Here is a 26,060-nt window from a genome sequence, read left to right on the forward strand (position 1 = left end):
TCACCCGCTCAGCTGTCTCCGCCAGGTCTGGTAGGGGTCGAAGAGACACTCGCATAGGTGCAGGGCGTAGAGGGTGACATTCTCCAGTTGGCCCTGGTGGGGCCAGGCCTCTGTGTGGAAGCTGTTGAGCTGCCAGGGAATTAACCACCAATTAGCCACCATCAGCGTTTCTCTGGCCTCGGCCAAGTTCCCGAAAGAGTCTTTATTTTAACCAGGGAGGTCAAAGGGCAGGAAAATGGGCAGGGTGAACCACAAGGATAACCAGGAGGTTTGGAAGGGAGGGAGGGAGGAAGGAGGGAGGGAGAGAGGAAGAAAAGAGAGGGGAGATAAGTGCTAGGAAAAAGGAAAGAAAGAGAAAGGAAGGAAAGGAAAGGAAAGGAAAGGAAAGGGGGAGGGAGGGAAGGAAAGGAGGAGGGAGGGAAGGAAAGGAGGAAGAGTGAAGGGAACGAAAGGGGGAGGGAAGGAGGGAAGGAAAGGAAGGGAGAGGGAGATGGAAGGGAGGAAGAGGGAAGGACAGAGGGAAGGAACGAAGACTGGAAAACTGACTGAGAGAGAGGGAGAAAGAGGAAAGGAATGAAAATGAAGAAGGAAGGAAAGAAATGAAAAAGAGAGAGGGAGAGGAGAAAGGAAGGAAGGGAAAGAAAGGGGGAAGAAGGAAGGAGGGAAGGAGAAAGGGCGGGAGGGAAAGAAGGAAGGTGGTCTGGTGTGGGTGGATATGGGTTTTTTAAGGTTTTTACTCTCTGTTCTAGGTTCCCTCAATCTTGACAATTTGAAGATGGGTGGACTTCAGTCCCCAGAATCCCCTAGGGAGCGTGCTTAGCTTTATCCTTGAGTGGTGGTCTCAAATTGACGTGGTTCCGCCCCACCTGGGATCCGAACTAGTGTCTCCTGTACGGGAAGCCTCCCTCCTAAACCTGGTTAGGAGGCTCAGAAGATCAGGGTTACCTTTTTCGAACAGGTGGACAGCAGAACGATCAGATCGTGGACAAACAGGGGTGGACGGTCAGCCTGGACGTTTTCCAGATTCCTGCGAAGAAACGAAAGAAGCTGCCTTGAGAAACGGAAAAATTATCTGGCATCGGAGGCCCTTTAAGGCAAAACAAGTGCCAAAACATAATATATTTTTTTAAATCTTTGGTAATTAAAATACTAGTAATTATAGCAAAGTAATAATCGCATCCTTCAGGTTGCTTTAGGTTCAGTTTCTCCTGAAGTTATGCAGGGAGTCCTTGATTTATGACCAAAATTCAGCTCCAAATAATGTCCATAATGTTCATGACTACAATAAATTGAAATTAATCGGTAAAATAGGGTATCCTCTACTTATGCCCACAGCTGAGCCCCAAATTTCTGTTGCTAAGTTAGAGAGTTGTTTAAATTGGGGACCCCTGTTTTAAGAGGGGAGGACTCCGACTCCCAGAATCCCTAGTCAGCATGATTTAAGGAGTGGACTCCAACTCCCAGAATCCCCCAGCCAGGATGCTTTAAGAGGGGAGAACTCCAACTCCCAGAATCCCCCAGCTGGCATGCTTTAAGAGGGGAGAACTCCAATTCCCAGAATCCCCCAGCCAGGATGCTTTAAGAGGGGAGAACTCGAACTCCCAGAATCCCCCAGCTGGCATGCTTTAAGAGGGGAAAACTCCAACTCCCAGAATCTCCCAGCCAGGATGCTTTAAGAGGGAAGGACTCCAACTCCCAGAATCCCCCAGCCGGGATGCTTTAAGAGGGGAGAACTCCAACTCCCAGAATCCCCCAGCCGGGATGCTTTGAGAGGGATGGTCTTCTCTTCTCCCCACCTCTCAGTTCTGCTCCCTCCCGGTCCTCCATCTTGGGTGCCTGTGCTAAAGCTCCTTGGGTGCTTATCTTGAGCTTACCAACCGCAGCACCCACAGGAAGACGGGTAGCGCTAGGCGCTGTCTGCCCCCCGCCCCCGCCGCCTTCCTGTCAGATTAAAAATAAAACAGAGCTTGGCAAAGGCCTTCAGATCAGCCAGGCCATCCTCCCCCTTGCCAGCTCTGTCTGGGGACGATGGGAGCGGTAGTCCCCTACCGTTGGGCTAGCGTAGCTCTGCTCTGGGTCAGAATGGAGGGTGCGGGGGCAATTTATTTCTATTCATTTTCTGTTTTTCTTTTTTTAATTTCTATACCACTTTATTCTTTTTACAAATAAAGCCGTGAATGTATCTGACACAGTTTCCTCCTGCTGTTTTTCCCAATAAAAACAACCCTGTGAGGTGGGTTGGGCTGAGAAAGAGAGAGGGAGAAGGACTGGCCCAAAGTCACCCAGCTGGCTTTCCTGGCTAAGGTGGCACTAGAACTCACTGTCGCCTAGTGATTGGCCCAAGGTCCCCTGGATGGCTTTTGTGCCTAAGGGAGAACTAGAACTCATCGTCTCCTGGTGATGGGAATTCACTTAACTGCAGTAAATTGCTGCAGCACGGTGATTCACTTAACAGCCACAGTAAAAAGCGATGTAAATTTAGGGTGTCTTGCTTAATGACCACCTCACTTAGTGATGGACGTTTTGCTCCCAATTGTGGTCATAGGTTGATGACTACATGTATATCCTAAACCCTGGGACTGAAATCAAACAAATTTGTGGCAGGCATTATTTGGCACTTTTTTCTGATTGTTCCCCTGTGGCTAAAAGTTCTCCTGGATTAATTTTCTTCCTTCCCCATAGATGTTATACCTGTGTAATATCTAATATACATATTATATATACTGTAATATATTGTATTATTTTATATATATATATAAAACTTAGCAGTAAAATAGCTTGCCAGGAAACAAAGCAATGTTTAATCTGTTTGTGAAATTCGTAATATAAACGAAGCAGGAACACGAGGAAATTGCGTCTTTGAAAACTGGCAATGATAAGCGGTGCTTTGCTGATCTCTATATTTTGCTTTAGTTTTGTTTTGTTTTTAAACGTGCAGCTTTCAAAACTAAACAAACCAGGCTGCCTATTTTTAATCTGCGACCTTTAGAAAAGAAAACCAAATCGGTTTTCAATATTTTCATGGGCAACTTTTAGAGTGGAAAACAAACCAGCTTTGCGTTTTTAAGGTGCGGTTTTTAGAGTGGAAAACAAACCAGCTTCCTATTTTTAGGTTGCAACTTTTAGAGTGAAAAACAAACCAGCTTCCTATTTTTAAGGTAAAACTTGAGAAGAAACCAAACTAGCTTCATATTTTTTTAACGTCCAACTTTTAGACTGGAAACCAAACAAGCTTCCTCTGTTTAAAGTGCAACATTTAGACTGCAAACCAAACCAGCGTCTTATTTTTAAGGTGCAACTTTTAGACTGGAAACCAAACCAGCTTCCTGTTTTTAAGGTGCAGCCTTCAGACTAAAACTCAAACTGGGTTCCTGAAGTTTTTTTTTTTTTTTTAAGTCCAGCCACTTTTTTTTTTGCTCTGGTTCAAACAAATGTAAGAGAAAGGTTTCAAAGCTCCCATCGGGTGAAGTTTTTCGAGCTATTCCACCCAAGGGCCCAACTCCTAGCTTTTATTGCTTATTTTTTAATGCCAAAGTAAGTTTGTGTTGCTGATTTTTTAAAGGTCACAAAAACACGTGAAGAACAGGTAGTTCTCGACTTACAACCATTCATTTAATGATGAAGTTTACAATGCCACTGAACAAAGTGACTTATGACCCTTTTAGGACCACTGCAGCGTCCTCGTGTTCACATGATCAAAATTCAGACGCTTGGCAACTGGCATGTACATATGACTGTTGCAGTGTCCTGGGATCATGTGATCACCTTTTCCAATCTTCAGACAAGCAGTCAATGGGGGAAATGCCAGATTCACTTAATGACCGCACAATTCATTTAAAAACTTCAGTGATTCTGTGGTAGATTTACTCATCTAAATTGCTAACTGGCCAACCAATTTTCAGTGTGACAAATTGTTCAGTTCTCAGTTTGTTCAATTTAGAATTCAGATTGTTCAGTACAGTACAGTCGCAACTGAACCCAGAATTTATGTCGTTAAGTGAGACATTTGCTAAGTGAGTTTTGCCCCATTTTTTGACCTTTCTTGCTACAGTTGTTAAGTGAATCGCTGTAGTTTATAAGATAGTAACCCGTTAAGTTGTTAAGAGAATCTGGCTTCCCCACTGATTTTGCATGTTGCAAAAGGGGATCAGGTGACACTCCCGGGACGTAGCAACGGTCATAAGTATGAATCAGTTGTCAAGCAGCTGGATTTTGATCACATAATCGTCACGATGCTATAAAGATTGTAACTGTGAAAAATGGACATAGGTCATTTTTTTTCCAGTGATGTTATAATTTTGAACGGTCAGTAAATGAACTGTTGTAAGTTGAGGGCTGCCTGTACTTCAGTTTCTGGTTCCTGTCCAATTTCTACAGAAATGCCAACCTCGTGCCAGGCTCTGCACAAAAAGGCAACCGAAATCTATATAATGATTGTTATAGTTAAAATAATCCCGAAAAAACTAGAATGCCATTTGAAAATCGTCAGCTGTGGCCAAATCCCCACTGGTCAATTGCAAAAGGAAGCTTGATGGACCAGCTAACGTCCAGTGACAATACAGTCCTCAGCTTATGGCCACAATGGAGCCCAGGATTGATGTTCTTAAGTGAGAAATTCATGAAGCTTCATTCCATTTTTATGACTTTTCTTGCTACATTACTTAAGTGAATCACCGCAGTTGTTAAATCGGTCACACGGTCATTAAGCAAATCTGGCTTCCCTCCTGACTGGTCAGAAGGTCACAAAAGGGGATGATGTGACCTTGGGACATGGGAACCATCATAAATAAGAGCCAGTGGTCAATTCCGACCACGTGACCCTGGTGAGATTGCTGCAACGGTCATAAGCATGAAAAACGGTGATAAGTCCTCTTTGCTGGTACTGGTGTAACTGAACAGTCGCTAAATGAACGGTCATAAACTGAGGACTCCCTGTCAGGCTAAGAAAAGAGTGGTTTTATGTTACATTTAAACAGTCACAAAACAAACTGTTGTAAATCAAGGACGAACTATAGTAATAAAACCATAACGTAACATTAAAAATAAATGATGTACCTCACATTTACTAAAAATTGCAAGCTTTCCTTGCAGCAAAGAAGTGTGAGGAAGTGTGAAAAAGTGCAAAGGTCCAGAGACCAGCCCTCTTCTCCGCCCCAACCCCCAAACCTTACCCATTTCTGCAACAAACCCTTTCCCACAAAAATAACCAGCCTTCAGCAGATGGCAAACCCAGTTCACTGTTTCATCTCCCAGAGATCGACCGAAGTTCACAACCAGTGAAGTCGCTTAATTGCCATTTTTCATCTGTCCTCTGAAAAAGTATGTTTGATTAGGCTTTATCCAACCTGGCCATCTGGAGACACACCTGGGGCATTGTTTGCACACTCACAGTCCAGCTGCTGTGGGTTTTTGAGCGGCTGGAAAGTCACACCTCCCGTGGTTGGCCAACCATGCTGACTTTTTTAGACAGGGAAAAAAATGTTCAATACCACTGTGGTCAAAAGCAACATCCCCCCACCCCCATGTGCTAAAAAAGGTTTGTAGGAACAAATTGAGCAAGGATGCAAATTGCACATTCCTGTTTCCTGTGGAAATGTGAAATTTCTGCTATCGTCCACACCCAGAAGGCCAATAGTTCTTCTTCCAAGCTTTGCAGCTTCAGAGTTGTGGAAGAATTGGAAAGGCTTCAGGGAAAAAAAAAAAACTTCCAGATTTCCAAAGGAAGGGAAAACTCCCCCAAAAAAACACCCCCATGGATATAGATCTTTAGGGTGCAAGAGAACCTTCTGCTCCCCAAAAACTGAGAGCCTGAAAGCAAGCTTTTAGGCACATGGGCTGAGGAATTAAGGCCCCCAGACAGGATCTTTGGCCAAACAGGAAGGAGGATCCAGTTCTCCTTGTATGTTGAGTCTCCAAGATTTGGGGGGATAAAGGAAGGACCGAGGGGAGGGGGTATTTCAAAGAGCTTAAGGATACAAACGCTTAAGAGGGGATGCAGGGTGGGTTTTCACGGAATAGCAGAAGGACCTCCTGTTTGGCCCAAGGTTGAAGGCATCTAAGGGGGCTTCCTTGAGGGCCACCTCTCTTGACTTGGCTTCTCTGTAGGATTCCTCAGGAAGGAATTTTGGGGCCTGGGGAATGACATTGTGGAATTAAGGGCAGACTTTGTGGTTTTTGGGGTGGTGGGAAGGCAACATTTCAAGGGGATCCTCCAGGTTGGAAGGGCTGGACCTGCAGCAGGAGAATCTACAGTGATGGTAGGATGACAATGTCCGGACTTCCCATGCCAGACCTGTATGGATTGCGACTTTTCCAACGCAACGGAAGGACACCAAGTTGGAGAAGGTGGCATCTCTAAGGCCCTCCACTAAGACAACAAATTCAGAAGACAGGTGATTAACTTGCCAACCATTGCAGAGAATGTCCTGCAGCCTGAAAGCAAGCCAACTCTAGTAATCTAAGATTATACAGAAACCACCCCTTTGATAATACGTTTATTTCCTGCTCCTGGATTATGAAAAATATGAAAAAGTGAAGTCAGATCTGGATAGATTTGGAGAGGATTTGAAGCCACGCAACCAACATTTTTGCTGGGAAGTGAAGAAAGAATGAAATTTCACCGAAATTTGGAGCCGGTGGGGGTGTCTTTTCATGAGGGATTCTTCAGGAAGAAAAGAAAAGGAAAGGAAAGAGAAAACAGAGAAGAGAGAAAAGGAAAGAGAGAAGGAGAAAGAAAGAGGAGGGGCAAGGATAGGGAGAGAAAAATAACAAAAGGAAACATTAAATTGAAACAGAAAATAAAGAAAGGAAGGAGAAAGAGGAGAGGGAGGAAAAAAGGAAGGAGGGGGAAGGAAGGAAAGAAGCAAAAGAAAAGGAAATGAGAATAGCAATAGAAATAATAGAAATAGAAAAGAAAGGAGAAAGAAAAGGAGGAAGGGAGAAAAAGGAAATAAGAAGAAAGCAGAGAGGAAGAAATAGAAATCGAATTAGAAAAGAAAGTAAGGGAGGGAAGAAGGAAGAAAGAAGGAAAAAGGAAAGAGAATGAAGGAAGAAAGGAAGGGAAAGAAAAAAAGAGAGAGAAAGAAAACAACGAAGAAATTCGCAGGGCATTGTAATCTGCTGTTTTCACTGCTTCGGTGCCAGCCACAGACTTCTTTGCAGAAATGCTAGACTGCCCTTTCCAATTCCCTTGGAGGAAAGGTTTCACACCAGGCCTCTCTGCCAGACAGACAAAGTGTTGAGTAACTTAGCAACCACAATCACAATTATACCACCCACAGCATCCCTGCAGACCCCACCAGCTACTCAACAGCCTCCTGCTTGAGGCGGAGAATGAAGGTTTTAAGAAGAAACCGGGCAAGCGCTTGTCTGAAATGGTAGAGCGCCTCCTGCTTGGGGGTGGGGTGGGCTAGAGGACCTCCAAGGCCCCTTCCAATTCCGTTATTCTCTGTTATTAAGTTTGGCCCTTCCTCGTATTTATGACGGTCGCAGTGTCCCAGGGGAGATCACGTGATCCTCTTTTGTGAACCTTCTGACAAACAAACTCCTAATGGGGCAAGAAAGATTGTAAAACAGGGCGAAACTCCACTTAACGGATGTCTCTGACTTAGCAACAGAAATCTTAGGCTCCATTGTGGTCGTAAGTTGAAGACTATCTATGTAGCTGATCATGAATCGGGGGAAAAATGCCTCTTTGCTTAATCCACAAATTCATGAGGACAACTCCATATACAACCCAGGATTTCAGTCTTTTAGATCAGACAGAATTGAAGAGACATCAGGTAAAACAAAGGGTGGAGGATTATGTGTATATATCAACAATAGCTGGTCTCAGGATATAATTAAAATATATAAGTTTTGTGATGAAAACTTAGAGTCTTTACACATCAACTGCGAGCCATTTTACTCTCCACGTGAGTTCTCCTCATTTCCCCTAATAGTTGTGTATGTTCCTCCACAAGCCTGTGTGAACAAGGCATTACGAATTCTTGCTGATCAAATTATAGAGGCTGAAGCCAAACACCCAGGTTACCTTCCCATCATTTTAGGAGATTTCAATCAAGCAAATTTAAGGAAAGAGCTCCCAAAATATTTCCAGCGTGTAAATTGTCCCACCAGAGGCAAAAATACTTTAGACCACTGGTACACAACACTAAAAGATGCTTATAGGTCTTTACCACGAGCAGCTGTGGGACACTCTGACCACTGCATGATTCACCTTGTACCTGCCTGCAGACAAAGACTTAAAACCATTAATCCAACAATCAAATCAGTGAAGACTTGGTCGGATGAGGCAAAGCTGAAACTCCAGGGCCTGCCTTGATTGGACTGACTGGAATGTTTTTGAAGATGCCTCTGCAGACCTAGATGAGCTCACAGATACTATAACATCATATGTTAGCTTCTGCGAAGACTTATGTGTATCAACAAGGAACCTGCAAATATATAGTAACAATAAACCTTGGTTCACAGCTAAACTTAAGCAGCTACGTTGTTCTAAAGAGGAAGCCTACAGAAAAGGTGACAGAATGCTGTACAACCAGGCCAGAAACATATTAAAAAAAGAGATCGGAGCAGCAAAAAGAAGCTACTTTGAAAAGTTAAAGAATCAATTCTCAACAAATAAACCAGCAAACATGTGGAAAACTCTTAAAAACATCACTGGCTTCAGCAAACCTCCTTCCCAGGCAGAAGGAAATCAACAACTAGCAGATGACCTGAATGTATTTTACTGCAGGTTTGAAAAGAAACTACAGCCACCTATCTCCACAACCCACATCTCAAACACACCAACAACAGCCAAGCCTCCTACAACTGGCCCCAATCCATTGGGCTCACAACCTCTGGTGATCCCAGAAAAAGAAGTGCAAGATCTATTATACAGACAGAAGCCAGGAAAAGCACCAGGGCCAGACAAGATAACTCCTTCTTGCTTAAAAGTCAGATCACTAGAGATCTGCTGTGTTCCTTCCTGCTTCAAACGTTTTACCATCATCCCAGTGCTGAAGAAATCTTCCACCAAAGAACTGAATGACTACAGACCAGTTGCTCTAACATCTGTAGTTATGAAAATCTTTGAAAGGCTTGTGCTGTCCCACCTGAAAACCATCACAGATCCGCTGTTAGATCCCATGCAGTTTGCATACTGAGCAAATAGATCGACAGACGATGCTGTTAACATAGCTCTGCATTACATCCTACAACACCTTGAATCTCCAAATACCTATACAAGGGTCCTCTTTGTAGACTTCAGTTCAGCATTCAATACCATCATTCCTGACACTCTTCTAAGTAAATTAAACCAACTAGCAGTACCTGAACACACTTGTAAGTGGATCATAAGCTTCCTAACAGACAGGAAGCAGCAGGTGAAACTAGGCGGAATCACCTGCGATACCTGTACAATCAGCACAGGGGGGCCCCAAGGCTGTGTGCTATCTCCACTTCACTTCTCCCTATATACCAATGACCGCATCTCAAACGATCCATCTGTTAAAATACTGAAGTTTGCTGATGACACAACAGTGATTGGTCTCATTCGAGACAACGATGAATCTGCATACAGACAGGAGGTTATGCAACTTGCCTCGTGGTGTAACCAGAACAATCTGGAATGGAACACACTCAAAACCGTAGAAATGGTGGTAGACTTTAGAAGGAATCCTCCCATACTACCACCTCTTACAATACTAGACAACACAGCATCAACAGTAAAGACCTTCAAATTTCTAGGTTCTACTATATCACGTGACTTAAAATGGACCCCTAACATCAAAAACGTCATCAAAAAAGCACCACAAAGAATGTTCTTTCTGTGCCAACTCAGAAAGCTCAAATTGCCCAAGGAATTGCTGATCCAGTTCTACAGAGGAATTATTGAGTCTATCATCTGCACCTCTATAACTGTATCCTGCAGGAATCATAAAGAGGGCTGTGAAAATATTTACAGACCCCTCACATCCCGGGCATAAACTGTTTCAACTCCTTCCCTCAAAACGACGCTATAGAGCCCTGCACACTGGAACAACTAGACACAAGGAGAGGTTTTTCCCGAATGCCATTACTCTGCTAAACAAATAATTCCCTCAACACTGTCCAACTATTACAAAGTCTGCACGACTATTACTGTTAATCTTCTCATCACTCCTTATCACCCATCCCACTTGTGATTGTAGGACTAACTTTGTCTCTTGTATCCTTACGATTCATATTGACTGTTTCCTTGTATGATTTGATTGCTTATTGTACCCTATGACCATCATTAAGTGTTGGACCTTATGATTCCTGACTCTTGACGAACGTATCTTTTCTTTCTATGTACACTGAGAGCATCTGCACCAAGACCAATTCCTTGTGTGTCCAATCACCCTTGGCCAATAAAGTATTCCAAATATCCCAGAGGGAGGGCCGAGAGTAATCAATCACGGTTTTATCAAAATATACACAGAAGGACTCCCAATATATATACTATATGTATGTATGTATGTATGTATGTATGTATGTATGTATGTATGTATGTAATACAGAAGCCTGATGATGGCAGATGAGATTCTGCCGAAACGTTGCTACAACTTTAAAAGCACAACTATAATGACGTGGGAAAATACCCGAACAAAGCTGAATGCCATACATACATACACATACATACACACACACACTCACACACACACACACACACACACACACACTGTATATATGTTCACGTTATATTTCATGCAGCAAATCTGTATTTTATTTGGCCCTTATCTAACCCGGGCCTACCTGAATGTGAACATTGCAGAAAAATTAAGAGTTTTAGTACGTGATAATAAATATATATATACACTGTGATTTGTAAAAACTTCCATTCCTCCCCCCCCTTTAAAAAAAAACCCAAACCCAGACCCAACCTAACACATTTGATACGCAGGTGCTAAAAGATGCCAGGGCTCTAATTTCGTTTTGCGAAAAGGTGGGAATTATTCGGAGCTGAATTTGGGGGGGAGGGGAATACAGTTCATTTTTTTTAAAAAAAAAATAAAAAATAAAAAAGATTTACCTGCAAATAATGATGAAGAACTTGGTGAGCAGGAGAGCTTGTTTCAAGCCGGGTTCGGCTACCTCGTCGCGTGAAATTTGGGAGACTGAAGACGTCAACTGTTGGGTTAACACTTGCAAGACGTTCAGAGGTAAGAGTGGAATTTCGGATATGGAGTCTTCGGGCCTGAAAGGAGAACAGGAAAAAGGCACTGTAGGCTTGCAGCCTGGCGTACAAGTAGTCCTAGACTTATAACAGTTCATTTAGTGACTGTTCAAAGTTATGACACTGAAAAAAAAGGGACTGCTGTGGTTCGCCAGTGGAATGCTGCCTCGGTGCTTGTGGAAACTGGCAGCAGCAATGAGGAGGTTCCCGAGGAGCCTGTGCCAGGTGCATGTGCGTGCAGGGTTGCTCATAGGAAAGAGCAGCTGTAGCTGCACGGGTGACTCGGGAGTAAGGCTGCAAGGTAATGGCTTCTCCCTTAAGAGATAAAAGCCAGCTGAGAATCTGGAGCTCTTTGCAGGAAGCAAAGACGTTTTTGCACTCAAGCCTGGTGGACGTTCGGAGTATCTTGGTTGGTGTTTGGAGACTCTTTGTGTTTGAAATACTTCTTAGTAATTTTATCTGGTGTTCTTGGCAGCCTTGCACAACCTTGGCAAGGTTCATTCTTATCAGAGACAATTAGTTTGAAACAGCCTTTTAACTGGAGGGTAGGAACGGAATTCGTAAAGAATCATTAAAAGGTTTGCTGTTACCTCTGTTTGGTGGTTGTTTCCTTGGAACAAAGTTTGGGTCAGAACAGGGACTTAGGGTCAGAACCTCTTTTCACACTTATGACCAGTGTCCCTGTGGTCACGTGATCCAAATTCACCCACTTGGCAACCGACTCGTATTTATGACAGTTGCAGTGTCCCGGGGTGTGAGTGTGTGTCATGTGATCGACTTTTGTGACCTTCTAACAAGCCAAGTCAATAGGGGAAGCCGGATTCACTTAATATCTGTGTTACTACTTTAACAACTAAAGTGATTCACTTAACAACTGTGGCCAAAAAGGTCGTAAAACGGGGGAAAACCTCACTGAACAAATGTCTCGTTTAACAAAAGGAAATTTTTGGGGTTCGGTTGTGGTTTTTCTGATAAGTCCTTGACTTACAGCCGTCAATGGTTTGAAAAACAGCTCTGTGATGTGACTGACCTGCTTGTACGACCACACGATTTATTTAACAAGTGCACGGATTGAGGCAAAAAAAATGATTGTTAAAAAAAAAAAGAGACAAACAAAACTTGTCTTGTTAACAGTGGAAATTTTGGACTCAACTGTGGCCGTAACTCGAGGACCACCTATAAAACACAGGTTTCATCTTGACCTAAAAAATTGATCTAGCGGATTGATTCCTGTCTCGTCAACGCAAGACACCAATCAGCCCCCTGGCATTTTATGCCTATTTTTCTCTCTCTCTCTGTTTTTTAATCAAAAAGAGAAAAATGCTCTTTTGGGGAGAGCTATTTTCTTCCCTGTGTCTCTAACACAATTCTGTTTTCGGAGGAGAGGTGGACTTTATGTACAGCACCCAGCAGAGCCGGAGAAAGGACAAAATAATTCAAGATTTACTAAGGCCTCTGAGCCCCAGTTTCTTTATGGATAAAGGGAAAATCGCCCCATTTAGAAAAGTGAAGAAAAATTAAGGACAAAAAGACACACAGGGAGAAGATAAAGTGGCCGTCGTAGAGAAATCCAGAAATTGGTTTTTAGAAGATAAACGCCATTTTTTAAAAAGGGAAAAGCATACAGCCAGTCCTTGACTTACAATAATTCGCTTAGTGAATGTTCGAAGTTACAATGGCACAAACAAAAAGGAACTAAGAATCACTTTTCACACTTACGACCACTGCGGCGCCCCCAAATTCAGACGCTTGGCAACCGACTCGTATTTATGACGGTCCTGCAGTCCCGCGATCCCCTTTTGCGACCTTCCAACGAGCGAAAGGCATAGGGAATCGGGATTCGCTTAACAACCATGTGACTAATTTAACAGTTGCAGTGATTCACTTAACGACGGTGGCAAGGAAGGTCGTAAAAAAGGGCAAAATGCACTGAACAAACGTGTTGCTTCACATCATGGGAATTTTGGGCTCGGTTGTGGTCATAGGTCGAGGACTATCCTATAGCTGAAAAACCGACAGCTGACTGTTTTTTTTTTAAAGATTGCCTAAGGATGCCTTAAAATATGCAGGCTGAACCATTCAAAGGGCTCGCTCAAATGGGCCTTGCATGAGGACTAGCCTCACGGCTCCTTGGTTTTAACTGCACTCCGAAACAATAGCTACATCTGCACTGAACAGACAGTTTGACTCCCAGTCACTCTGCAGGCAGTCCTCGGTTTTACAACAGATCGTTGAGTGACCGTTCGAACTTCCAATGGCACTGAAAAAGGTGAGTTACAACCATTTTTCACACTTATGACCATTGCAGAATCCGCACGGTCACGTGATCCAAGTTCAAACGCCGGGTAAGTGACTCATATTTATGACGGCTGTAGCGTCCCCATGGTCGTGGGATCAAAATTCCAGCACTTGGCAACTGACTCGTATTTATGACGGCTGCAGCGTCCCTGGGGTCACATGATCCCCTTTTGGGACCATCTGCCAAGCCAAGTGTATGGGGAAGCCCGATTCGCTTAATGACCATGCAAAATAACTTAATGACTGCAGTGCTTCGCTTCACAAGGATGGCAAGGAAGGTCATCCAACCCTGTCTCGCTCAGCGGTGGAAATTTGGGTCTCCATGGCAGTTGTAAGACAAGGACTACCTGTCACGTGGGAAGCGGCTCATTTAACAACCAGAAATTTCAGGCCCCATTCTGGTTGTACCTTGAAGCCTATTCTGTACAGTTTTAATTATATTTTTATTTCAATGGGTGTCAATCAAATCCTTGGCATTTAAGGATGGTCAGAGAGAGCTACCTTCTCGGTTCCAGAGAATGGACGGCAATGATCTTCTCAAAATTGGCCACAAAAGCTTCCAACCACTGCTGGAGGTACGACAAGTCTTTCTGGAGAAGAAAAGAAGAAAAACAATAAAATAGAAGTTAGAAGCAGGAAGTGGGGAAAAGCCCTTTTCACACTTCTAGGCTCAGGGCCGTTTGGGATCCTTGTGAAGGTGATTGGAACCAAAGGATGATCTCAAGGGGTCCCTTCGAATTTTCCTCCACCTCAAGTCTCTTCCTCAGTAGCATCATCCCTGTTAAAAATGTCAGCCTCCCTCCCTTCCAGCACTGATGATGTTACCTACTTGGGTCGTGAAACGTCTGCAAGAAAACCACGCAGCCCAGAGGGCACCAAGGACCCCACAGTCCTTCCCTCCCTCCCTTCCTCCCCCTCCTCCCCCCTGCCTCTTCCCCGCAAACACCCCTCCCTCCTAACCCTGATGATGTTCCCTAAATGGGTCATGAAACGTCTACGAGAAAACCACCCAGCTCAGAGAGCACCAAGGATTCTACGGTTCAATCCTGAGCTAAAAATATTCTCATCTATTGGTAGAATCTGTTTTAAACATACTTTATGCCTCTGATGCAGTAACAGCAACTCACAAAAGCTGACGCCTTTTTGTGAAAGTTGTGGGTTGGAAAAAGTGCTAGCAGACGCCTCCCAATTGTGTGAACCTCACTCAGCAAAGATAACACCCGTTTATGGGAAAAGCTGTTAGCAAGCACCACATTATTATTTTTTTGCACAACACACCTGAACTAAAATTCTCACATCAAAGCACAAAATTTCACATCTTTGCCTTCACGGTCAAAGATCTGTTGTGAGTCTGCAACAACACAATGAGTTTTGCTTTTACTAGAAAACCGTTTCTGGACTTTGTGCTCAAGACAGAAAAAAAAAATAAAAAAGAAAGGAAGGAAGTTTTGTCCTTGGCTTTTGCTGATGAGATTAGTTTGTTTATAACAGGAAGAGTTAATATCTACCTGCATGCAAAAGTTAAAATTCAAGGCTGTGGTTTGACTTTATGTTTTGCAGCGCTGAAAAAAGTTGAGAAATCAATTTTTCCTTTACATGTAGTCCTCGACTTACGGACTTCTGACAAACAAAATCAATGGGGAAGCCAGATTTGCTTAACAACCGTGTTACTTACTTAACAACTGCAGTAAGTAAGACTGGAGAAAGAAAGGTTATAATATAGGACAAAACTCACTTAACAAATATCTCGTTTAGCAACAGAAAAGTTGGGCTCAATTGTGGTCATAAGTTGAGGACTACCTGTGTTTCTTTCTCACTTTGGCGGCTTACCACTAAGTTAAAAAAAAAAAACCAGCAAGGTCAAACTTTAAAATATTAAGAACATAAATATTAACATTCAAATCTCAGGCTTCTCCTTTCTTTCCCTCCTATCTTTATTTTCAATTATACAATAAACCTAATTCAGAAAAGTAAAGAAAACTGCAAACACTAGTTCTGCAACCTGGTGTATGAAGAGACCCTGGATATTGAAAAGCGAACGTATCCCAACATTTAAAATTAGAGATTGGACAACGCAGCTGCAGGGGACCACCCAATTCCTCCTCCTTTTTTAAAAGTTTGCGTTCTCTTCCAGCCTCCAGATGCAAACAATTAGGAAATGCAGAGTGGGTGGAGAAATTGGGGGTCCCCACGGCTGCTCTGACACATTGTCCTATCCCTAATGAGGTGGTCGGGGGACGGATGACCTTGAGGTGTCCCCTGCGCCCAGCGTGTGCTGAAAACAGGAGAGAAACCAGGTGGCTAATCTTTGTTGGCCAGCACAAGATCGTAGGAGGGCTGGTACAGCGCTGTACCTTGTTGGAGATAGACACGCTTTCAGCTTTCGATTTACAGCTAAAATCCAAACACGAGATAAGGATAATAAACGCAGCCCGGAGTCCTGACTTCTGTTTACAGAGGGAGATCATGGGAGGTTTACGCTATTAAAATGTTTTAAAACGATTAAAACCATTTATAGACGCCCAGGCATCGAGCCGGAATTGCAAAAGAGAGCCAGACAGGTTTAGTGGTTAAGGCACCAGGCTAGAAAACAGGAGACAGTGAGTTCTAGTTCTGCCTTAAGCGTGAAAGCTGACCGGGTGGCTTTGGTCCAGTCACCAGGAGACGGAGAGTTCTAGTCCCGTCTTATCCATGAAAGCCAGCTAGGTGACTTTGGACCGCGTCATCTGCCTCAGCCCAACCTACCTCACACAGTTGTTGCTGGGGTGGAAATAAGACGAGGAAATTGTGTGGGATATATTTGCCTCGTTGAGTTATTTGTAAAAATAAAAAGTTGGGATACAAACAAACGAATTGTGTAAGAAGCATGCAGGGGTCCCTAAGCAAAATAGGCACCCCTTGAAGGTAGTTGTTAGTGGCAAGAAGAAATAAATAGGTTAGAATTAGGAGGCAGGTTATAGCTAAGGATTGGGCTGGAGGCCAAATTCTCTTTTAGCAGAATTGGTAGAATTTCAAGACGATTTATTGATTTCGTCCATTTGCAGAGGGCTCAGCTTGCAAATTCAGCAATTCTACAGAGCCAACAACAAAGTTAAAAGGCATCCCAAGAGACCCCAGGGAATGAGATTACAAGCAGTCCTCAACTTACGACCACTTGTTTAGTGACTGGCGTTACGATAGTGCTGAAAAAAGGGACTTAGACACGGTTCTCGTATTGATGACCCTTTCAAGAGTCCCCGCCGTTATGAGGTTGTGATTCAGGGGCTTGACAGCCGGCATGCATTTACGATAGCGTGGAGAAAAGGGACTTATGACCATTTTCACACTTATAACCATTGCATTTCAATGGTCATGTGATGAAAATTCAGACGCTTGGCAACTGACTCATATTTATGACGGTCGCAGTCTCTCAGGGTCACACAATCCCCTTTTGCGACCTTCTGACAAGCCAAATCAAAGCCCAGATTCACTTAACAACCATGTGACTAATTTGATAACTGCAGGGATTCGCTTAACGATGGTGACCAGGAAGGTTGTCCAAGGGGGCAAAACTCATTTAACAACTGTCTCACTTAGCGACAGCTTTGGAAGTCAAAAATAAGGCTGAGCACCCAAGCAAACAGTTTGGACTCCCAACAAAAAATGGGTTTCGCCAGGACTTTCCAAAAGCGATGATGACAGGCAGGAAGGCTGAAGCAACAGATTGTGAAAGGGTGACACAACAGCTCTTTGACCCAGATGTGAGAAATTGGAATTTGTAACCCTGAAAAATTTCTGATGTTTAAATGTCTCCCGAAATCTTCCTTTGCGTGATTGGCAGCAGGTTTAAATTAGTGGGTTTAAAAAAGAAAGAAAGAAAGTGGAGCATTTTTAAGATGGGTGGACTTCAACTCCCAAAATTCCCCAACCAGCCTGTCTGCCTGAGGAATTCTGGGGGATTCTTAAACCCACCCCTCTTAAAGCACTCTGGCTGGGGGATTCTGGGAGTTGTAGTGCACCCTTCTTAAAGGATGATGGCTGGGGGATTCTGGGAGTGGAAGTCCTCCCCTCTTAAAGCATGCTGGCTGGGGGATTCTGGGAGTTGGAGTAGTCCCCTCTTAAAGCATCCCAGCTGGGGGATCCTGGGAGTTGGAGTTCTCCCCTCTTAAAGCATGCCAGCTGGGGGATTCTGGGAGTTGGAGTTCTCCCCTCTTAAACCTTGCTGGCTGGGGGATTCTGGGAGTTGGAGTCCACCCCTCTTAAACCTTGCTGGCTGGGGGATTCTGGGAGTTGGAGTCCACCCCTTAAAATGCTCCAATTTGAGGGAAAAAAAAAAGCTTCAACCAGCAATTGCGTCTTCCTGCATTTATTTTTCTTGAAGTTTGCAAGGGTCTCTTCACAATGTGCCTCTTTGGCTGCACAATTCAACAACACACATTGTTTCTTCCTTCTTGGTGTCAACATTCAAAACAGTTCTTGCATCACTGCTATCCAGAAGCTGATCCTTTAAAGGCAGTGGGTTCAAGGACATGCATAAAGGTCCCCCACACCAACCCTATACTTAAAAAAATCCCATCTGTAAAAGTTCTGAGTTCAAGATTTCACAGGTCCCCTATGGCTTAACCCTAGCCCTAACCTGGGCTTCCTTTCGTGATAATCCTCGGTTTATGGCCAGAATAGGAACACAACCCTTGCGATTGAGCAGATTTTTACAATCATTTTTCACCATGGTTGTTAAGCGAATCCCTGAGGTTGTTAAGTAAACCACATGACTCCAGCTTCTGAATCCTGAGATGAGGATGGACACAGAGGCGAGGCAGCTTCTGCCAAACCCCAAATCTACCCACGGGGTCACTTAGAGTTGAACCCTGCCTGATGGCCCATAAACCTGCCAACCAAATTTCACAATCTCCAAGCCAACCCGGTGATGTTAGACAAAAGGAAGCACTTAGAGGCAGCCAAACCGCCTTTTGAGAAAAGCTCAGCCCTCAACCCTCTGCAAGTCTTTAACTAGACCACACCCACTGCCAAGACCCTCGGACTCCAGAACCCCATCATCCCCAGACTTATCGTCCACCTGGAAACCTCTCCCAGGTGGCCCTCACCAGCCACGGACCTGATGTTTCCCACCAAACTTGGATTCAGATGCCAAAGGCAAATCCCACTTCACAAATTCCAGCACCCCTGATGATGCTACCTAGCTGGGTCATGAGACGTCTGCAAGAAAAGCCACCAAGCTCAGAAAGCATCAAGGACCCCACAGTCATTCACGCCTCCTCCTCCTCCTCCTCCTCCTCCTCCTCTCTGCAAACCCCATTCCCTTCCAGCACTGATGATGTTCCCTAGTTGGGTCATGAAACGTCTGCAAGAAAAGCCACCAAGCTCAGAAAGCATCAAGGACCCCACAGTTATTCTCCTCCTCCTCCTCCTCCTCCTCCTCCTCCTCCTCCTCCTCCTCCTCCTCTCTGCAAACCCCATTCTCTTCCAGCACTGATGATGTTCCCTAGTTGGGTCATGAAACGTCTGCAAGAAAAGCCACCAAGCTCAGAAAGCATCAAGGACCCCACAGTTATTCTCCTCCTCCTCCTCCTCCTCCTCCTCCTCCACCTCCACAAACCCCTCTCCCTTCCAGGGAGCAACACGGATACATGTTGTGGGCGTCTTTCACAAACCCTCGGCTGAAGACAAGCCAGACTTGCACATTGCAATGCCACACCCATGGGCCGACAATCCCCACACCTGTGCAGGTAGGTCCAAACCCACCCCCCACCCCACTCCATGCACGAAGGACAACGGACGTCCCTTACTTAGGGCAGGGTTTTGCAAGGTTTTACCTGGCACAGTGCGGCACAGCCCTTCCACGCAGAGGTGCCTAAGGGCTCCATCACCGAAGGATACCTTTAGACGCTAAAAGACTACAGGATCCATGTGGAGATGAGGCTGATCCCCCCGCCCAACCTCCCAGATAGAGGTGTGCGGGGACAATATTTCCGAAGAAACCAAAAACGCCAACAAAGAAAAGTTTGCAGAGAAACTGAGAATGCCGAGCGAGGATGTGACTTTCGCAAAAGGGTTTCTCGGTTTAACAGCCTCCAGGAAATGCTAAGTCACGACAAGAGACAACACTTCCTTTCTTGCCGAACGAGAGACCCCACCGCAAAACAGTGTCTCCGTTGCGCTTGTCGCAAGCGAACACGCCCCGAAGCTGATGCCAAACCGAACCAAAAAAAATTACCCCGAAAAACTGAATTTCATTTATTTTATATACATACATGCAAACATACATACTTATATACATACACACATACACACACACACACACACAAATATCTATCTATCTATCTATCTATCTATCTATCTATCTATCTATCTATCTATCTATCTATCTATCTCCAGCAAGTAGCCCAAAGCTGGCCTTTTTTTTCCTCCCGCGGTCGAATCCCCTTTCTACTTTCTCGCACCGTCCCGATGCACCTGGTTTTACGGAGCAGTTTATTTAGCGGCATACAAAATAAAAGTGGAAAATAAAAGAACAAAAAAGGAGGAAAGGAAGAGGTGGAGGGGGTAAGAAACTTCGCAGACCTCATTTGAAGAATGATGCGTACCTAGGACTTCCGGAAAAACTCCCGACGAACATCAGCCGTGAAAGGGACACTTCTAATCATTGTAGTCCCGCGATACAAATTCACACGCTTGTCAAACGGCTCGTATTTAATGACGGTTGCAATGTCCCGAGATCACGCGATCCCCTTTTACGACCTTCTGACGAGCAAAATCAAAAGGGTAGATCCAGACTCACTTAACAACCACGGGACTCGCTTAGCGACTGCACTGCTTCACTTAACAAGGGTGGCAAGAAAGATCGTAAAACGGGGCAAAATGAACTTCACCAATGTGTCTTGCCCAGCAATAAAACTTTTGGGCTCAGTCGTGGTCGTAAGTCGAGGACTACTTCTTCCAACGTGGGCCCCATCAGAGGGAACACGGGATGAATGGAGCGAGATAACAAGGCCCCCGCGAGTGGATTTCCTGTCTTTTTACGCTCAGTTTGACAACGGAGAGAATCGCAAAAGTTTGATCTGCAAAATCGGATCAAAGATAATGAGATCTCTGCTTTGCAACAGAAGTGTAAGCAAGACACTAATCTGGTGTATTGATCTACAGGCAGTCCTCGATTTATGATCGCCTGTTTACTGAATGCATGAAGTTACGACTGCGCTGAAAGAAATAACTTACGACTGGAACCGTTGCAGCCGCCCTGTGATCACTGGATTGCTTGGGCGCAAAGACAATTGCGCACCCTGCAGTCACCTAATCACCATTTGCAACCTTCCCAGCTAATTCTGATAAGTAAAGTCAACGGGGGGGAAGCACAATTCACTTAATGACCTCCTGACTCACTCCCCTGCAGTGATTCTCTTAACAACCTAGCAAAAACCCGGCACGACATGCTTAACCTTAGCAACAGAAATTAACATCCCAGTGGTGGTCCTAAGTGAAGGACTACCTGGGGGAAGTGACAGACACTTAACGATGGGGCGATCCACTTAACGACTACAGGGATTCGCTTAACGACTGAGGGAAAGACAACAGGGGAAGCCAAAGTTGCTTAATCAGCATAGAAAAAAAGGTTGTAAAATTGGATGGGGCTCCCTGAGGGATGACATCGCGTAGTCCAGTTGTGGTCATAAGCTGAGGACTACCTGCATTGTCCTGCTAAAAATCAGAAGTCTGGACCCTGCGTTTCGGAGGCATAAATTTGTGCTTCAGCCTGCAGGATGATCTACACAGTATAGGATGTGAAATGGATGTTGTTTGCGGCATACAACAGAGGAAGTCTTACCAGCATTTTGTTTAGTGACCATTCAAAGTTACAACGGCACTGGAAAAAACAAGCTACGACCATTTTTTACACTTACGACTATTGCAGCATCCCCCAGGGTCAAAATTCAGCCCCTTGGCAACCACCTCATATATACGATGGTCACGTGATCCCCTTTTGCGACCTTTTGGCAAGGAAAGTCAATGCGGATTCAGTTAACAACTGCATTGTGATACGCTTAACGATGGTGGCAAGGAAGGTCGTAGAACGGGGCAAAATTCACTTAACGTATGCCTCGCTTAGCAACAGAAGCTCTGGGTTCCATCGTGGTCATAAGTTGGGGACTTTCCAGTGTCATTGAAACGACGTGGGCAACCTGGCTGTTGTTTGGGGACGCCGAGAGGGACCAAGTTTGTTTACCTCGATTTTTATGGCGTCTGGTTACAGGTCTCCTTTTAGAGTCATTGTTTTTGTGGTTGCGGTATTTCCAGGTTGTGGTGTTTTTCCTCCCTTTGAACAATCCGGGGCCCAAAGAGTTCAGCCTTATCTTTTCAAAGCAGGTTTGCATTTTTAATTTTATCCTTCTCCAGCCTTCCTTACGGCCGCGGTGAGTTGCGGTTTGAAGTGCAAATCTTTCCTACAGCTCGGACGTCAACGTCTCTCCCAGCCCTTCGCCCTGGACCATGTGTGTGTGTGTGTGTGTGTGCGTGTGTGTGTGCGTCTTCGACTTACAACCGTTTGTTTAGGAGGCACTGATGAAACCGAGTTACGACCGATCCTCGCTGTTACAACCGTGGCAGCCTGTCTCAAGTTCCCGTGAACAAAACTCAGGTGCTTGGCAACCAGCATGCGGTCCTCGACTTACAACTGTCCGTTTAGGGACCGTTCGAGATTGCAACACCGCTGAGAAAAAGGGGACTTAGGACTGCTTTTCATACTTACGGCCGTTGGGTCTCCGTGGCCACGAATGATCAAAATTCAGACGGCTGGCAACTGACTCGTGTTTATGACGATCGCCGTGCCCCGGGGCGGGTCATATGATCCCCTTTTGCAACCACCGGACAAGCCCAGTCCACGGGAAACCAGATTCACTTAACAGCCGTGTGTGTCACTTAACAACAGCCGTGTGTGTCACTTAAGAACAGCAGTGATTCACTTAACAATTGTGGCAAGAAATGTCGTAAAATGTGGCAAAACTCACCTAACCCCTGTCTCACTTAACAAAAGAAACTTTGGGTGCAATTCTGGTTGTAAATTGGGGACCACCAGTATTTATCGGGGTGGCAGAGTCCTGGGATCACATGATCCCCGTTTTGTGACCTTCCCGGCTGACTTATTTGATGAGTATAGCCAACGGAAGAAGCCAGATTCACTGAACCGCCATCCTGTTCACTTAACGACAGTGACTCTCTTAACAACCCAATGAACGCAGATTCGCAGATTCGGTTGCGAGCCGTTTGGGCTTTGCTTACCAGTGGAAATTCTGCTTCCAAGGGTGGTTGTAAATCGAGGATTTTCTTGCTGTGTTCCCAGTATAGGGGAAGGGTAGGGAAACTGAGGCAGGTGGAAGTGTATTACTCCTCCTTCCTCCTGCCCTCTTGAGCTACCTTGATTGGCATTTCAGCTTCCACCATCCTCTTCTACACACACACACACACACACACACACACACACACACACACACATGCACACACACACACACACACGACTCAGGCAAGGGATGAATCCAACCAGTTTGCTGGGAACGGACAAAGTTCAGAATTCGAGTCCCGACTTGTCTGAACCACGCAGCAAATCCGGTTTTCTTTGCATATTTTTTCCCACCCAGGATGGCGGAGAGACCGAGAGAGACGGATGTGGTGGCACCCAGAGAGTTTTCACACTTCAGAAACACAGCGAGTCCTCGACTTACAATAGATAGTTTACGGACCGTTCAAAGTTATAACGGCGATGAAAAAAAGGACCCGTTTTTCCACACTTACGACCGATGGCAGCATTCTCGGGGTCATGTGGTCAAAATTCAGATGCTGGGCAACTGACTCATACTTATGACATTCCCAAGGTCATGGGCTGCCCATTTTCCGACCTTCCGACAAGGAAAGTCAATGAAGAAACCAGAGTCACTTAACGACCGGGTGACTAACTTAACAAATGCACTGATCCACTTAACAATGGTGGGAAGAGAGGTTGTAAAATGGGGCAAAACTCCCTTAATAACTGTCTTGCTTAGCAACAGAAATTTGGGCTCATTTGTGGTCGTAGGTCATGGACCACCTATAGGTCATAAGCCAAGGACTTCCTGTAGAGAGAGAAAGTGAGAGAGAGAAACGCAGGATGGGAATATTATAGTAAGGCAGGTGGTGAACATGATAAAAGTCCTCGATTTACGACCACAGATCCTTTGATAAGCAAGGCAGTTGCAGGTAGGTAAATAAAGCAAAATATAATAAAGTAACATAAAGTAACATACAATAAAGTAAATAAAATAAGATAATCAAACAATACAACACAACAATATATATAGGAAGACATAGGCGATCCTCGATTTACAGCAACTGAATCCAAAATTGCTGTTGCTAAGTCAGACAGTTGTGAAGTGAGCTTCTTTCCAAAGTCATCAAGTGAATCGGCGCAGTTATTAAGTGAATCATGCGGTCGTTAAGTGAACCTGTCTCCCCCGTTGACTTGGCCTGTCAGAAGGTCGCCAAAGGGGAATCCCGTGACCCGTGGGACGCCTTAGATGTTGTAAATGTGAGTCTGTTGTCGAGCGTGTGAATTTCAATCACGGGGAGGACTGCAATGGTCGTAAGTGTGAAAAACGGTCATAAGTCGCTTTTTTCAATGCTGCTGTAATTTTGAAAGGGTCACTAAATGAACTGTTGTAAGTCGAGGACTACCTGTAAACCGGCCGCCCTGTTCACGACTGCAAACACACACACACACACACACACACACACACACACACAGAGCTGCCTGCCTGTGTAGGGAACTCACCCTCACTCACCAGTTTATTGGAGTGGGATCTCCAACCTTGGATACTTTAAGCCTGGAAGACTTCAACTCCCACAATTCCACAGCCAGCTGGATGGGGAATTCTGGGAGTTGAAGTTCTCCAGGCTTAAAGTGGCCAAGGCTGGAAACCCCTGTCTTGGATAACACAATTGCTTTGCCGCACAATTGCACAACCCCGGGGGCGAAAGGGAAACGAGGAAGTGTCGACCACAAGCTTCTCCCATGGACAACGCAAACGCAAGGTTGTGTAATTCGTCTGCAGATGAGGCACCACCAGGAGATGCCGTATAAGTTGGCTACACTAGGAATAGAAAGGAAGAGAAACTGCAAGTTTTTTGTGTCTTGTCAAATCAACAACACAGGACAGTAAGTTGGACCGGATGGGGGTATTTTATCCTTTTAACTTTTGGAGGTGTTTGTGTGTTTTTGTGTCACAGGATTGTGGCAGAAAAAAGTAAGGGAATAAATGAGAAAGAAATACAGGTAGTTCTCAACTTACAACGGTTCATTTATTGAAAAAAGGGAGTTATGAATGTTTTTCACACCTGCACCATCCCCATGGTCATGTGATTAACAACTGACTCATGTTTATGACGGTCTCAGTGTGCCCAGGATCACCTTTTTTGACCTTTTGACAAGCAAAGTCGATGGGTGAGCCGGATTCGCTTAACGACCATGTTACTGACTTAATGGCAGTGATTCTCTTAACAACAGTGGCCAGAAATGGGACCAAAACTCACTTAATGATCATCTCACTTAGTAACAGAAATTTTGGGCTCAGTTGTGATCGTAAGTCGAGGATTTTCCGTACAGCTACAGAGGAAGGTAGACAGGGCAGAATATTTGTGGAAAGACAACCTGGAGTGTCAACAGGTGTGTAAATGAGTGTGAGTAAGTGAGACTGGAATGGTCCAGCCTGATGGGGGTCCCAGAAAGATCCCACCTTCAGCATTGGTGGTTTGTCACCCTAAAACAGAGGTTCTTAATCTCAGATTCCTTAGGAGAGATGGACTCCAACTCCCAGAATCCCCCAGCCATCATCCTTTAAGAGGGGAGGACTCCAACTCCCAGAATCCCCCAGCCATCATCCTTTAAGAGGGGAGGACTCCAACTCCCAGAATCCCCCAGCCAGCATACCAATTTGGGAATTCTGGGATTTGAAGTCAACCTCTCTCGATCTAATCTCTTAAACTGAACCAAAAAACCGAAACTCAACCAAATAACAAAACTCAACCCAAAACCCAAATCCTCCTTCCATCCTCTGACCTCCACTTTTCCTTCCGGATAAGGAATCCTAACCGCGCACATCCAAACAAATTGTTCCGCCTGGGAAAATGAGGCCAGGGGGGCTTTTTGCAATCAACCCCAAGATTGGGTTGTTCTGTCAACGGGATGCTTCCCAGATGGCGAAGATTCGAATTGCGACGACTCCCAATAAAAGTTGGGAAAGTTGAAAGGTCTGGAGGATGCCAACGAGGCTGAACCATCTGGGTGGAATTATGGGAGGAGCCTGAATCCCAGCAAACAACCCCCCTTTTGTCCCCTTTTTTTCTCCGGCTCCAAACCCACCAAATCCAAATTCCTCACCGGACTCCCGGGGAGACGGCTGCTGGCTGTCATCTTTCACCCGGCTGCTGCGGCTTCTGATTTCGGCTGGGTTGGGTTTTGCCGGTGCAAGAGGCATGGGGCGCGGTTTCACGCTACGCCAATGGGACGAGCATGTGCTGCAGGTTGAGGCACTGCAGGATGGCCAGGCCCCGGTTCCAC

At 45.0% G+C, this 26,060-nt stretch overlaps 1 protein-coding gene across 1 annotated transcript; it reads right to left on the reverse strand.

Annotated features, from left to right (window-relative positions):
* On the reverse strand, positions 1-26,060 carry LOC113451675 (neurobeachin-like protein 2). Its single transcript, XM_026723058.2, has 5 exons — positions 25,881-26,060; positions 13,982-14,070; positions 11,039-11,203; positions 946-1,027; positions 1-129 (listed from the first exon to the last, which is right to left on the reverse strand). Exons 1-5 carry the CDS (start codon positions 25,911-25,913, stop codon positions 1-3), a joined length of 498 nt encoding a protein of 165 aa, XP_026578843.1. The 5' UTR covers positions 25,914-26,060.

Source organism: Pseudonaja textilis, chromosome Z (genome assembly GCF_049901715.1).
Source record: "Pseudonaja textilis isolate UNSWEBS1 chromosome Z, rPseTex1.2, whole genome shotgun sequence".
NCBI lineage: Eukaryota > Metazoa > Chordata > Lepidosauria > Squamata > Elapidae > Pseudonaja > Pseudonaja textilis.